Source organism: Barbus barbus, assembly GCF_936440315.1.
Source record: "Barbus barbus genome assembly, chromosome: 27".
Taxonomy (NCBI): Eukaryota; Metazoa; Chordata; class Actinopteri; order Cypriniformes; family Cyprinidae; genus Barbus; species Barbus barbus.
In genome coordinates this window covers 21,364,058-21,378,767 of record NC_136755.1, presented here as the reverse complement: position 1 = coordinate 21,378,767, position 14,710 = coordinate 21,364,058, and the positions used below count along the sequence as shown (strand labels likewise).

The 14,710-nt window shown below is 35.2% G+C and overlaps 1 protein-coding gene across 5 annotated transcripts in view; it reads left to right on the top strand.

The window, feature by feature from the left end:
* The window catches only part of LOC306847529 (plectin-like), a gene marked incomplete at its 5' end in the record, with an annotated part of 107,594 nt that overhangs the window by 74,109 nt on the left and 18,775 nt on the right, over window positions 1-14,710 (top strand). For 4 of the 5 annotated variants that reach the window (XM_079381499.1, XM_079381502.1, XM_079381500.1 and 1 more), the window contains 16 exons: window positions 96-191; window positions 293-420; window positions 1,196-1,289; window positions 1,395-1,549; window positions 8,550-8,886; window positions 9,345-9,422; window positions 9,578-9,739; window positions 9,846-9,950; window positions 10,345-10,440; window positions 10,588-10,713; window positions 10,937-11,089; window positions 11,348-11,502; window positions 11,735-11,861; window positions 12,675-12,858; window positions 14,144-14,301; window positions 14,508-14,686. In XM_079381499.1, the coding sequence (XP_079237625.1) occupies window positions 96-191; window positions 293-420; window positions 1,196-1,289; window positions 1,395-1,549; window positions 8,550-8,886; window positions 9,345-9,422; window positions 9,578-9,739; window positions 9,846-9,950; window positions 10,345-10,440; window positions 10,588-10,713; window positions 10,937-11,089; window positions 11,348-11,502; window positions 11,735-11,861; window positions 12,675-12,858; window positions 14,144-14,301; window positions 14,508-14,686 (2,333 nt within the window). Of the gene's footprint in view, window positions 1-95; window positions 192-292; window positions 421-1,195; window positions 1,290-1,394; window positions 1,550-8,549; window positions 8,887-9,344; window positions 9,423-9,577; window positions 9,740-9,845; window positions 9,951-10,344; window positions 10,441-10,587; window positions 10,714-10,936; window positions 11,090-11,347; window positions 11,503-11,734; window positions 11,862-12,674; window positions 12,859-13,134; window positions 13,168-14,143; window positions 14,302-14,507; window positions 14,687-14,710 lie in introns of all 5 variants that reach the window. The other variant, XM_079381498.1, reaches the window with a different exon arrangement.

Sequence of the window (14,710 nt, the reverse complement as noted above, 5' to 3'; positions counted from 1 at the left end):
TTGTGCATGTACTATGGAAAAACATTCCAAACAATAAAAAAGAAAAAGAAAAAAAGATTGTGTTATGACCATTTCTCCTCCTTATTTTGTTGTAGGTTCTCTGGCGTCAGTTTCTGAAGTTCAAGGAGACTGAACTACCAGCCAAGGAGACTGACAAAAATCGCTCCAAGCTCATTTACAAGTCTTTAGAGGTAAATTAAATTTGCCACACTTAGAAATTGCCTTTTAAACAAGCATGTAGTACAGTTTTCACTAAGATATGACTTTATGTTTGGGGTTTGTTTGTCACCAGGGTGCTGTGCAGGCGGGTGAGATCAAGGTTCCCCCCAGTTACCACCCCATCGATGTGGAGAAAGAGTGGGGCCGCCTGCACGTGGCCATTCTGGAACGAGAGAAACTGTTGCGCTCAGAGTTTGAAAGGTGAGAAATCGCGGATTAACTTCTTATGTTAAATTTCTTACAAATTCTTTGTTTGTATGATGACTCATTTGAATAATCTGAACTATTTACAGGGGCATTTGACAATAATAATGATTATACCGTAGGTCACAAAGTATTGAACTAAAGAAGTAAAATGTATGATGCTGCAGTGCTCAGATTTGACCAATGTTTTGAATACATTGATCAAACAGATTGTTTACACCTCATTTAAGTCACGTTTCAAGAAAAATAAAGATCTGCAGAATGAAGTGACTTGCTCTAAAAATAAACTTCAACTATACCAATTGACAATTATCAGATCTTGAACAATAATAATATTTTACTGAATTAACAAATGAGAAAGGACTCAACTTTAATTTCACTTATCACTTTATATGTAAATATGTATTTTTCATTTGACTTACTTTCCCCCTCAGTTTTCTGTTCCAAATGCCTTACTTTAAAGATTCCAATTGTTAAAATGACTTTTCATATTGTTATTAAATAGCGTTTTGCACAAGCAAACAGGGCGTCGCTTTTAAAAAGATTTGTCTCAAGACAGACTCGCTGCTGCTCTGCAGAATGTGTATGAGTCTGATAAGTTACAGAAGCACCTTTTAACATCAATAGCTGATTCTGTGCGCCTCAGTTCTGGGAAAACTGTCTCTGTACTGGGATTCAGCATTATTGGGATTATTAGTCATGGCTTTTGTGAATGCTTGCAGTGAATTATGCTTAGTGTGTAAGAGTATTTGTGTGTCTGTTATATGTACAGGCTGGAGCGTCTGAAGAGAATAGTCAGTAAGGTGCAAATGGAGTCAGGTTTATGTGAGGAACAGCTCAACCAGGTGGAAACACTGTTACAAACGGTGAGAAATAAACCCATTTTATGCCTTTTAAATAATCCCAGTTAGCTTTCAAGAAGAAAAACCTGTAGCAAATAGCACTATAATAATCTTTTACTTTTATTGAAGGACATACGTCTGCTGAGTGCAGGAAAGCCTATCCAGCATGCGTCTGAGATAGAAGCAGATCTGAACAAAGCTGAAAACATGATCCGATTCCTTTTCAACGATGTGCAATTACTTAAAGATGGGCGCCATCTACAGGCAGAACAGATGTACCGGCGGTCAGTATAATATTTAGGGCCCAAGCCAGTAAGGCGCAGGGCCCTATTGTTCTTCTAAGGATTATTATTTTTTTTTTATTTTTTTTTTTTATTTTTTTTTTTTTTTTTTATTTCAATCATCCGGGCACTTTTGGGGGCCTTAACGTGCCCGAAAACTCTCGAAAATTGGCACGCACGTTGGAACCTGCGGCCATTAGGACGCCGCTGAGGCTGGGACCCGGGCGTGGCACAGGGGCTCTACGGCGCCCCCTGGAAAATTGTCAGAAAGCTTGATGTATAGCTCACACATACTTGCACGTATTCATATGAAACTCGGTACACATATAGAACTCATTGAGCCGAACAACTTCCGCGCAGCATGTCATAGGCTCCGCCCAACAGGAAGTCGGCTATTCAGGGCTGTTTAAAAAGCGCATGCTCTGGAATTTGATATACTCCTCTGAGGATTTCCATACGATTGCCACCAAACTAGGTGAACATGATCTCAAGACATTGGGGACGCTAAATTGCGAAGATATTTTTGATATGTCGAACGGTTTGCCCGTGGCGAGGCGATGAAGTTATGGCGAAAAATGAGACCCAGGAAATGCCTAATAACGTCCACATACATTGTATGATGTATATCAAACTTCAGTGATTTGTTCGTTGTATGATGCCGATCGGATAGATGTGACTATTATGACTGAAAGTTATAGCGCCACCAACTGGCTGCAGGAAGTGTGTCGTTTTCAAAATGCTTTGAATTCGGCATCTTCTTTTACCTCGATTTGCTTCAAACTTCACCAGAATAATGTCAAAACACGGCCGATGTAAAACTGTGAAGGGAATATTGATATCTAAAATTATGTTGCCATGGCAACGTGTCAAAGTTGAAAATTCGTTTCTGGTGATTTTGAGGCAGATAACATGTTTAGAATGTCATGAAACTCAACACACATATCAGTATTAATGATAGTTAGACACTGGAAAAAGCTCATAAACGGGCGTGGAAGAGACACTCTATAGCGCCACCTTTTGTCAAAAATGAGGGGGTTAGTTTTAGCTACAGACACCAAACTCGGTACATAAATTGTTCTTATTAATCCGGACAATTTTCTAATTTACAGTCATTAGCTACGACCAACAGGAAGTCGGCTATATTTATTTTAATGTGGGTTTTTTTTAAAAACGGGCTGTAAACAAATTAATACTCCTCCAAGCAGAAACACGGAAATCACACCAAACATTTTTTATCATGATGCCAAAATACTGAAGATGCTAAATTGCGGACGGATTTAGGATATCTTGAACGATGATTTAATGGCAATTTATTAAAGTTACAGTAAAAAAGATAATTTTTTTTTTTTTTTATCTTTTAAGAGCAGCTTCCAAACACTTCATAAAAAATTACATACACAGAACAATACAGTCTGAGGATATGTGATTAATTTCATGAATTTACAATACACTATGCTTAGGAGAAAATTTAAAAACTATCAGAGAGCTCTTAGACTGCTTCTGAGTGAGAGATCCCTGTCAGCCTGCAGCTGAGTGAGGGGTGGGGTGGGGTGGGGTGTGAGTGACTGTGTGAGTGACTGTGTGGATTGAGGAGCTGGGTGAGAGAGAGAAAGAGAGAGAGGGTCTGTTTTTTAAAATCTTTAAAAAATGCTTATAAATCATTAAATAAGGTCTCAATTCTTAACATTAGGAAATGCATTAATTAACGTGAACTAACAATGAAAAATATATTTTTACATCATGTTAATTCTTCCATGATAGTATGAACTAACAAAGAACAATTTTTTTAAAGCATTTATTAATCTTTTTAATGTTAGAAAAATAGTCATGTTCAAAAGATAAACTTTAAAATGTAATAATATATTAACACATTTTGGAATTAATATTGATCAACATTAAATGGTATATAATTATTAATGTTTATATATATATAATGATAGCTACAGACACCAAACTCGGTACATAAATTGTTCTTATTAATCCGGACAACTTTCTAATTTACAGTCATTAGCTACGACCAACAGGAAGTCGGCTATATTTATTTTAATGTGGGTTTTGTTTTTAAACAGGCTGTAAACAAATTCATGCTCCTCCAAACAGAAACACGGAAATCACACCAAACATTTTTTCTTATGATGCCAAAATACTGAAGATGCTAAATTGCGGACGGATTTAGGATATCTTGAACGATGATTTAATGGCAATTTATTAAAGTTACAGTAAAAAAGAGAAAACTTTTCTTTTCTTTTTTTCTTTTAAGAGCAGCTTCCAAACACTTCATAAAAAATTACATACACAGAACAATACAGTCTGAGGATATGTGATTAATTTCATGAATTTACAATACACTATGCGGAGGAGAAAATTTAAAAACTATCAGAGTTCTCCTGTCTCTGTGCTTCTAATGTTTGCGGTAGGTGACTGGGTGGGTGACTGACTGTGTGAGTTCAGTGAGTGTGGAGGGGGAGAGAGAGAGGGAGAGAGAGAGAGGGTCTGTTTAAACATCTCAATAAAATCCTTAAAAAATGCTTATAAAGCATTAAAGGTTTTGATAACACTTTATAATTAAGTCTCATTTGTTAACAGTAGGGAATGCATTAATTAACATGAACTAACAATGAAATATATTTTTTACAGCATGTTAATTCTTCATTGATAGTATGAACTTACAATGAACTAACAATGAACAAAATATTTTTTATATTAGAAAAATAGTCATGTTCAAAAGATAAAACTTTAAAATTTAATAATATATTAACACATTTTGGAATTGATTTTGATCAACATTAAATGGTATATATTTATTAATGATGTAAATTAACAACAGTTAAATAATGTTGTTTTTTAACATTGGTTAATTCACAAATAACATTAAATATTAACAATATATTTTTTACTTTATTAATTTGTGTTAGAAAAAATTATTCATGTTAGTTAATGGAAAAATAAATCATTAAAAAATGCTTATAAATCATTAAAAGCTTTGGTAACTATAATAATTTCTCATTTGTTAGCATTAGTAAATGCATTAACTAACATCAACTACCAATGAAAAATATATTTTCACAGAACTTAAAGTTTTATATGTTCTGTGTGTGTGTGTTTCACAGAGTTGATGGTTTGGATTAACCCTTTAATTGCCGTATCCCTTAAAACCAAACTGCCAGAGGGTTACTGTGATGCTTGTGCTCGCTGGGCACCGTTTTATCGATGCCACCGGGGTGGCATATGCTGACGGCTTGGGCCCGTCATCGCTGCTCGCAGCTATATTTAGGGCCCAAGCCAGTAAGGCGCAGGGCCCTATTGTTCTTCTAAGGATTATTATTAGGGCCCAAGCCAGTAAGGCGCAGGGCCCTATTGTTCTTCTAAGGATTATTATTTTTTTTTTTTTTTTTTTTTTTTTTTTTTTTTTTTTTTATTTCAATCATCCGGGCACTTTTGGGGGCCTTAACGTGCCCGAAAACTCTCGAAAATTGGCACGCACATTGGAACCTGCGGCCATTAGGACGCCGCTGAGGCTGGGACCCGGGCGTGGCACATGGGCTCTACGGCGCCCCCTGGAAAATTGTCAGAAAACTTGATGTATAGCTCACACATACTTGCACGTATTCATATGAAACTCGGTACACATATAGAACTCATTGAGCCGAACAACTTCCGTGCAGCATGTCTTAGGCTCCGCCCAACAGGAAGTCGGCTATTCAGGGCTGTTTAAAAAGCACATGCTCTGGAATTTGATATACTCCTCTGAGGATTTCCATACGATTGCCACCAAACTAGGTGAACATGATCTCAAGACATTGGGGACGCTAAATTGCGAAGATATTTTTGATATGTCGAACGGTTTGCCCGTGGCGAGGCGATGAAGTTATGGCGAAAAATGAGACCCAGGAAATGCCTAATAACGTCCACATACATTGTATGATGTAGATCAAACTTCAGTGATTTGTTCGTTGTATGATGCCGATCGGATAGATGTGACTATTATGACTGAAAGTTATAGCGCCACCAACTGGCTGCAGGAAGTGTGTCGTTTTCAAAATGCTTTGAATTCAGCATCTTCTTTTACCTCGATTTGCTTCAAACTTCACCAGAATAATGTCAAAACACGGCCGATGTAAAACTGTGAAGGGAATATTGATATCTAAAATTATGTTGCCATGGCAACGTGTCAAAGTTGAAAATTCGTTTCTGGTGATTTTGAGGCAGATAACATGTTTAGAATGTCATGAAACTCAACACACATATCAGTATTAATGATAGTTAGACACTGGAAAAAGCTCATAAACGGGCGTGGAAGAGGCACTCTATAGCGCCACCTTTTGTCAAAAATGAGGGGGTTAGTTTTAGCTACAGACACCAAACTCGGTACATAAATTGTTCTAATTAATCCGGACAACTTTCTAATTTACAGTCATTAGCTACGACCAACAGGAAGTCGGCTATATTTATTTTAATGTGGGTTTTTTTTAAAAACGGGCTGTAAACAAATTAATACTCCTCCAAGCAGAAACACGGAAATCACACCAAACATTTTTTATCATGATGCCAAAATACTGAAGATGCTAAATTGCGGACGGATTTAGGATATCTTGAACGATGATTTAATGGCAATTTATTAAAGTTACAGTAAAAAAGATAATTTTTTTTTTTTTTTATCTTTTAAGAGCAGCTTCCAAACACTTCATAAAAAATTACATACACAGAACAATACAGTCTGAGGATATGTGATTAATTTCATGAATTTACAATACACTATGCTTAGGAGAAAATTTAAAAACTATCAGAGAGCTCTTAGACTGCTTCTGAGTGAGAGATCCCTGTCAGCCTGCAGCTGAGTGAGGGGTGGGGTGGGGTGGGGTGTGAGTGACTGTGTGAGTGACTGTGTGGATTGAGGAGCTGGGTGAGAGAGAGAAAGAGAGAGAGGGTCTGTTTTTTAAAATCTTTAAAAAATGCTTATAAATCATTAAATAAGGTCTCAATTCTTAACATTAGGAAATGCATTAATTAACGTGAACTAACAATGAAAAATATATTTTTACATCATGTTAATTCTTCCATGATAGTATGAACTAACAAAGAACAATTTTTTTAAAGCATTTATTAATCTTTTTAATGTTAGAAAAATAGTCATGTTCAAAAGATAAACTTTCAAATGTAATAATATATTAACACATTTTGGAATTAATATTGATCAACATTAAATGGTATATAATTATTAATGTTTATATATATATAATGATAGCTACAGACACCAAACTCGGTACATAAATTGTTCTTATTAATCCGGACAACTTTCTAATTTACAGTCATTAGCTACGACCAACAGGAAGTCGGCTATATTTATTTTAATGTGGGTTTTGTTTTTAAACAGGCTGTAAACAAATTCATACTCCTCCAAACAGAAACACGGAAATCACACCAAACATTTTTTCTTATGATGCCAAAATACTGAAGATGCTAAATTGCGGACGGATTTAGGATATCTTGAACGATGATTTAATGGCAATTTATTAAAGTTACAGTAAAAAAGAGAAAACTTTTCTTTTCTTTTTTTCTTTTAAGAGCAGCTTCCAAACACTTCATAAAAAATTACATACACAGAACAATACAGTCTGAGGATATGTGATTAATTTCATGAATTTACAATACACTATGCGGAGGAGAAAATTTAAAAACTATCAGAGTTCTCCTGTCTCTGTGCTTCTAATGTTTGCGGTAGGTGACTGGGTGGGTGACTGACTGTGTGAGTTCAGTGAGTGTGGAGGGGGAGAGAGAGAGGGAGAGAGAGAGAGGGTCTGTTTAAACATCTCAATAAAATCCTTAAAAAATGCTTATAAAGCATTAAAGGTTTTGATAACACTTTATAATTAAGTCTCATTTGTTAACAGTAGGGAATGCATTAATTAACATGAACTAACAATGAAATATATTTTTTACAGCATGTTAATTCTTCATTGATAGTATGAACTTACAATGAACTAACAATGAACAAAATATTTTTTATATTAGAAAAATAGTCATGTTCAAAAGATAAAACTTTAAAATTTAATAATATATTAACACATTTTGGAATTGATTTTGATCAACATTAAATGGTATATATTTATTAATGATGTAAATTAACAACAGTTAAATAATGTTGTTTTTTAACATTGGTTAATTCACAAATAACATTAAATATTAACAATATATTTTTTACTTTATTAATTTGTGTTAGAAAAAATTATTCATGTTAGTTAATGGAAAAATAAATCATTAAAAAATGCTTATAAATCATTAAAAGCTTTGGTAACTATAATAATTTCTCATTTGTTAGCATTAGTAAATGCATTAACTAACATCAACTACCAATGAAAAATATATTTTCACAGAACTTAAAGTTTTATATGTTCTGTGTGTGTGTGTTTCACAGAGTTGATGGTTTGGATTAACCCTTTAATTGCCGTATCCCTTAAAACCAAACTGCCAGAGGGTTACTGTGATGCTTGTGCTCGCTGGGCACCGTTTTATCGATGCCACCGGGGTGGCATATGCTGACGGCTTGGGCCCGTCATCGCTGCTCGCAGCTATATTTTACTTTATACTGTTAAGAAATTCGATGAGAACTAGAACTAAACTGTAATATGAATGCTTTACTATTTATTCATTTAATCATTCATTTGCAACTTTTTAAAATTATGAAAACTTTAATTGTACCAGTCACCTGAAAATGTAAAAAAAAATGTAAACGTTAAACTTTTCCAAATGATTTTTTTCTTGCCTTGATTTGTAAGGCACTATTTTCTGTAAAGCTGCTTCATAATAATATCTAAGCAAGCTGCTTTGCAGAAAATATGTATTAAATAGCAATTAAAATGTATCTGTAATAATATCTAAAATAAATATTATCATCAAATGGCAATTAAAACTGCATAAACAACAATTAATAATAATATCTATAATAAATGATATCTCACAGAATCTTCGTAACAGCATCAGTAATTGCTCTTTGTTCTCTCAGGGTGTACCATCTCCATGAGCGTCTGGTTAACCTGCGCAGTGAGTTTAATCTGCGTCTGAAGTCAGGTGTGACGGTGTCGCAGGTACCCATGACCCAGATCTCACACGTGCAAACATTGCAGCAGTCTCCCCAGCGCGTAAGACCTGAGCTTGATGAAGTCACTCTCAAGTACATTCAGGACCTCCTGTCTTGGGTGGAGGAGAACCAGAGACGCGTTGATGGGGCAGAGTGGGGCGAAGATCTGCCCTCTGTCGAGTCTCAGCTCGGTAGCCATCGTGGCCTTCATCTATCCATCGAGGAATTCAAATGCAAGATTGATCGTGCACGGGCTGATGAGGTAATTTAATGCATTGTTTTAATACATATTTCTGTATTATTTTATCCAGTTAGTCTTAAAATGAGACATTTTACACTTTTGTAGTAAATATTGTGTTCCCTGATCTTTGTACAAGTTTTTGTTACTGTATCTTTAAGATTTGAATAAATCACCTCTCTTCTGATTGGGTCATTTAATTGCATGTGAACTGAGTAACAGTAGCATTGAATGATATGTATATATTTAAAATAAATTATATATTGCATATTATATGCTTTGTACTGTGTATAAAACAACCTGGATACTCACTCAAGTACAAATAATACTGTTCTCAATAAACCATGCATGCTTTTTAAACAGTATTAATAATTCAAATAGTATCTTACACTCTATATATAATTTGAGAATGTCTGAGACCGTCCTCACTTTCATATAAAAAAGCAACGTCACAAAACTAACATCATTTTCTCTCCTCTCAGAATCAGTTGACTCAAGTCAGCAAAGAAGCCTATCGAGAATACTTGGGCAAGCTGGACCTTCAGTACGCTAAACTGCTGGTACGCTCTTAAATTTAGAGCTAATATATACTGATCCCCAATTTTAATTATGGATCTTAAAATACCTTCATAACAAACTCATAACACACAAAGCCTTGTGAAATAGAATTAGCCAATTTGTTTGTTGGTTAAGTTTCGTTGATTTTCCACCTCAGAATGCTTCCAAGTCACGGCTGCGGAGTTTAGATCAGCTGCATGCTTTTGTTGTGGCCGCCACAAAAGAGCTGATGTGGCTGAACGAGAAAGAAGAGGAGGAAGTGAACTACGACTGGAGCGACCGAAACTCCAACATGACCGCCAAGAAAGATAACTATTCTGTAAGACCACCAACACATCTGAACATGATTCGACTTGCACTAAAATAGCTCTGTCATTTTAATTGCATTTGACATTAATAGTTGATGCTCCTGTGCTATTTTGTAGGGTTTGATGCAAGATCTTGAACAGAGAGAGAAGAGAGTGAACAACGTCCAGATGACTGGAGACAAAATGCTAAAAGAAGGCCATCCTGCCAGGAAAACTTTGGAGGTACAAAATTTTACAATCATTTATTGTTTGTGTTTGTCCAAAGCAAACTAATAGAGTAAATGAGTCTTATAAATTTATAGTCTTATATATTAAACGAGTCTTACATAACATAATTATAGATCTGAAAAAAAAGGTAAATAATGTTAGTAATAAAAGAGTTTAGGTGACAAATATAATACAAAAAAGTATTTTACTTATTTGTGCAGAATATTTAATATTCGAAGTTAGAAGTTTCTGTTTTACATTTTTTTTTTAAGTCCTTTCTATTTCCAGGCTTCAATTATATTTTCAATCCAAGATTTTCAGTGTGGTTTTAATGTAGACCTTTTGACTCGATTGTATATTTTAGCAGATAGTTCTGTGTTTTAATGGTTGTAATCCTGTTCTTCTATAGGCTTTCACTGCAGCTCTTCAGACTCAGTGGAGCTGGATCCTTCAGCTGTGCTGCTGCATTGAGACTCATCTGAAGGAAAACACAGCTTACTTCCAGGTACATACTTTAATGAAACTCTGTGCTTGTAGAGATTCTGGTTGACAGTTCAGAACCCATGGTTACAGACAAACAGATCTTCATCTCTATTAAAACCGACTTCAGCTGAATTATTTTGATCTCCTTACCAATTTTTCTGTTCTACAGTTCTTCTCAGATGTTAAAGAGGCTGAAGTCAGGATGAAGAAGATGGAGGTCATGATGAAGAAGAAGTATGTGTGTGACCGCTCTATCACGGTCACGAGATTAGAGGATCTGCTACAGGATGCAGTGGTGGGTGTTAATATGATTTCAGAATTTACAACCCAGTAAATATCAAAATGTATTTAAGGCTGGATGATTATTTATTTGACCATTCATTAGATTAGAGATCCTTTGAAGAGATCCTTTTTAATTTCATTTCATTTAAAATGTATGCAAAAAAAAAAAAAAAATATATATATATATATATATATATATATATATATACACACAAATTTATCTCTCTGGCCTTCAGGAAGAAAAAGAACAGCTAAACGAATTCAAGACACACCTGGAGGGTCTCAGCCGGAGAGCCAAGACCATTATCCAGCTAAAGCCAAGGAACACAGCTTACCCTGTCAAAGGAAAATTACCCATTCAGGCTGTCTGTGACTTCAAACAAATGGAGGTAAACACTCTGTCACTTGTTTTGTTGTGTACATTGGTAATAAAAGAACCTGAATAAATCCTGGGGGTACAACTGAGGACTCATATACAATGTTTTCAACCACATTTTTTATTTGCCTTCCTTTATCACAGTCCCTCTTTTAAAAAATGGTGTATATGGGAATGTGTGATTTCCATATAAAATTGCAATTAAGTCACAGAAAAAAATGTAATCCATATTAATCACTGTAGAATAACATCCTTCATTCTTTTGACCCAGATCACAGTACACAAAGGAGTCGAATGTGTCCTGGTGAACAACTCCCAACCGTACAATTGGAAAGTGCGAAACTCCAGTGGAAATGAGGCCACAGTTCCGTCCATCTGTTTTATCATCCCTCCCACCAACAAAGAGGCCGTGGACATCAGCTCTGGGTAACACAGTACAGCTTTATAAGATTGCACAAGTCTAGTCTCATTTGACCTCCCTTGCTTTAGTTGGCAGCACATTCAAATTCCACATACTCCTTTTATCTCTGTCTTTGACTTTTGAGTCGAGATGTGTGGTTTTGTTGTGTTTCATGTCAAATGTTTGCTGGATAAACCGAATCCTTCTGATTAGTGTTTGGCTTTTCCACCTTATCTTTAATTCTGTTTTGAACCTCAGGTTAGATGCGAGTCTGCAGAGGCTGATGGTCCTATGCCAAAAGCTGCATGTAGATATGAAAAGCCTGCTGTCCTGGCAGTACCTCATGCGAGATATCCTGCTTATCAACTCCTGGAATTTAATCATGGTAAATTGCACACACACCCCTTTTTGGTATTCAAAAACTTAGTACAAAATCTTAGTACAAAATACTACAACTAATATGCACCAATATTTATGAAATGATGGAAATTATTACAATAAATGGCTGATGCAAAATTATATGCCATTATATACTTAAAAAAAAAAAAAATAGACTTCACAATATCATAATGTATAGTAGATAAAATTAATTTACTTAATGTTGAACTATATATTAAACAAGAAAAAATATTAAGCAGAACAACTGTTTTCACCATATAATGATAATATGATGTTTCTTCTGCACCGGCATATTAGAATGATATTTGAAAGTTCATGCGACACTAATGGTTTCTAAAAATTTAGCTTTGCCATCAGAATTATAAAATACATTTTAAAATATATTCAAATAGAAAATAGTTATGAATTTTCATGATATTTCACAGTATTACCGTTTTTCCTGTATTTTGATCAAATTAATGTAGCCTTGGTGAGCATAATATGTTCAAAAACATTAAGAAAATCTTTCTGACCCCACACTTTTGAATGGTAGCTCAATTTGAGCATGCACAATTCAATATTCAGTATCGGCCAATATATTTTGATTGCTATGATAAATCAAATCAAGTAATAAAATAATATTGGCTGATAACTGATCCATTATATCATACATCACTTTAAATACCTGTGTTAAATAACACTGTATATATTATGCATTATTTCATTGCATGCAGAGGCATATAAATGATCTGACAAGCATATATACATATACTCATGAATATTAATTAGGTGGCACATTCTGTTCTCTAATTTTATGAAGTTTAAGACTTTGAGAGTTGAGGAATATCGACTGACCCTGAAGAAAATGGAGGAGCACTATCAGGCCTTCCTGCGTGACAGTCAGGATTCTGAGCTCTTCGGTGCTGACGATCGCTTGCAAGCAGAAAACAGTTACAGCAAAGCCACTCAACACTATGATAACTTGCTACGCTCTGTTGAACAAGGTAGGTGACAGGTTAGGGCGGCGGGTTTGTTCAGATGTATAGAAACCATCCATCACTTTCACTGTTCATCAAGTGAAAGAGATTGCACACAGACAAAGCCGTCTTGGCCCCAGGAACAACCCTGTTTTAAGGCGTAGCATGCTTGATGCAACACAAAGGCATTACGGAATTTCAAGAGCTTTGCTCTTCTGCTGGATTAAATGTTTTTATGACAGCACAGTTTGAAAATTCTGGATAGAGCCACCTCCCATTATGACTGCAAGACTTATTTTTCAGAACCTGTTTTCATCCAAAAGGGAAGAGTACTGGGTAAAGATCACAGTGTGGATTTCTTTATTAATAAACTGCAAAAGATTTGTTTGATGTTATCGTTTGCATCGCACTTTGTGCATTCTGCCTTCTTCCCCTTTGACTCCCAATGTGTTGCTAATGGCGCAGTGTGTTTCTAAGCATGTCTTTAATTAGTTTTTTCACTTGTGTGATGACATTTTCAAATTACAGAGATTTTCCTCACTATTTGACATTTTGAAATGCGTTGTATGTACTTAAAAGTGTGCAAATGAACTGTTTTACTTCAAACCTTGAGACATTCTCTACACAAGCACTTGAATGCAAATGCTTCTAACTATGTCAGCTTGATTTCATGTGAATATATACATTAATTGTTTAAAGGTTTGGGGTCAAGAAATTAATATTTTTATTCAGAAAGAATGCATTAAATTGATTAAAATTTAATAAAAGGTTTTTACTTCAAATAAACTCTTTTGAACTTTTAATTCATCAAATAATCCTGAAAAAAATGGATTCACAGTTTTCATGAAAACAGATTTATTTTTGGCATGCACATCTGTTTTTAAGCAGAACATTTGTTTTCACCATAGATAAGAAGAAATTATTTATTGGATACCAAAGCAGCATTATTAGACCGATTTCTAAGGGATCGTGTGACACTGAAGACTAAACACATGAATTAATAAAATTTTAAAATATATTAAAATCAGAAACAGTCACTTTGAATTGTAACAATATTTCACAGTATTACTGCTTATACTGTATTTTTGATCAAATGAATAAAGCCTTGGTTGGAGTTCTTTCAAAAATGTTAACAATCCTGACTGACCCCGAACATTTGAACAGTAGTGTGCCTGTAGTGTAGATACAACATAAATCTAATATTTTGACCGAGGCGATTCCTAGAAGTCTATGTGTTGTTTTGATTTTGAATTGTATTTTGGGATCAGAGTTTGAGAGTTTTGTTGTAACACTAAGTATTTTAATTATTCAGGGACACAGGATGAGTCAGTGTGTAAGAGTTACATCACCCAGATCAAGGACATGAGACTGAGACTAGAGGGTTGTGAGAGCCGCACAGTGAACCGCCTCAGACAGCTGGTGGACAAGGAGCCTCTCAAAGCCTGTGCACAGAGAGCCACTGAACAGAAGGTCTGCAGAAGCACTGCATTAAATATACATTATATCTCTTTGAACTTGATGCCATTGAATTTACTGTTTTGGATGAAGAAATACCTTTAAATGCATCTTAAATGAAGAGCCTGCACATGTCGACTTCAGTCATTAAAATGTTTATAATCCCCATATATATTATTTCATACCTTAATATACTTGTGTATTCTCACTTCATTCTACAGAAGGTGCAGGCTGAGTTGGAGGGTATAAAGAAAGACCTGGATAAGATGGTGGAGAAGAGTGAAGCAGTGCTGGCCACATCTCAGCAGTCCACTTCCGCCCCTGTCCTGCGCTCAGAAATAGACATCACCCAGAAAAAGATGGAGCATGTCTACAGTCTCTCCGCCGTGTATCTCGACAAGTAAGACTCAGTCTTACCCTTTTT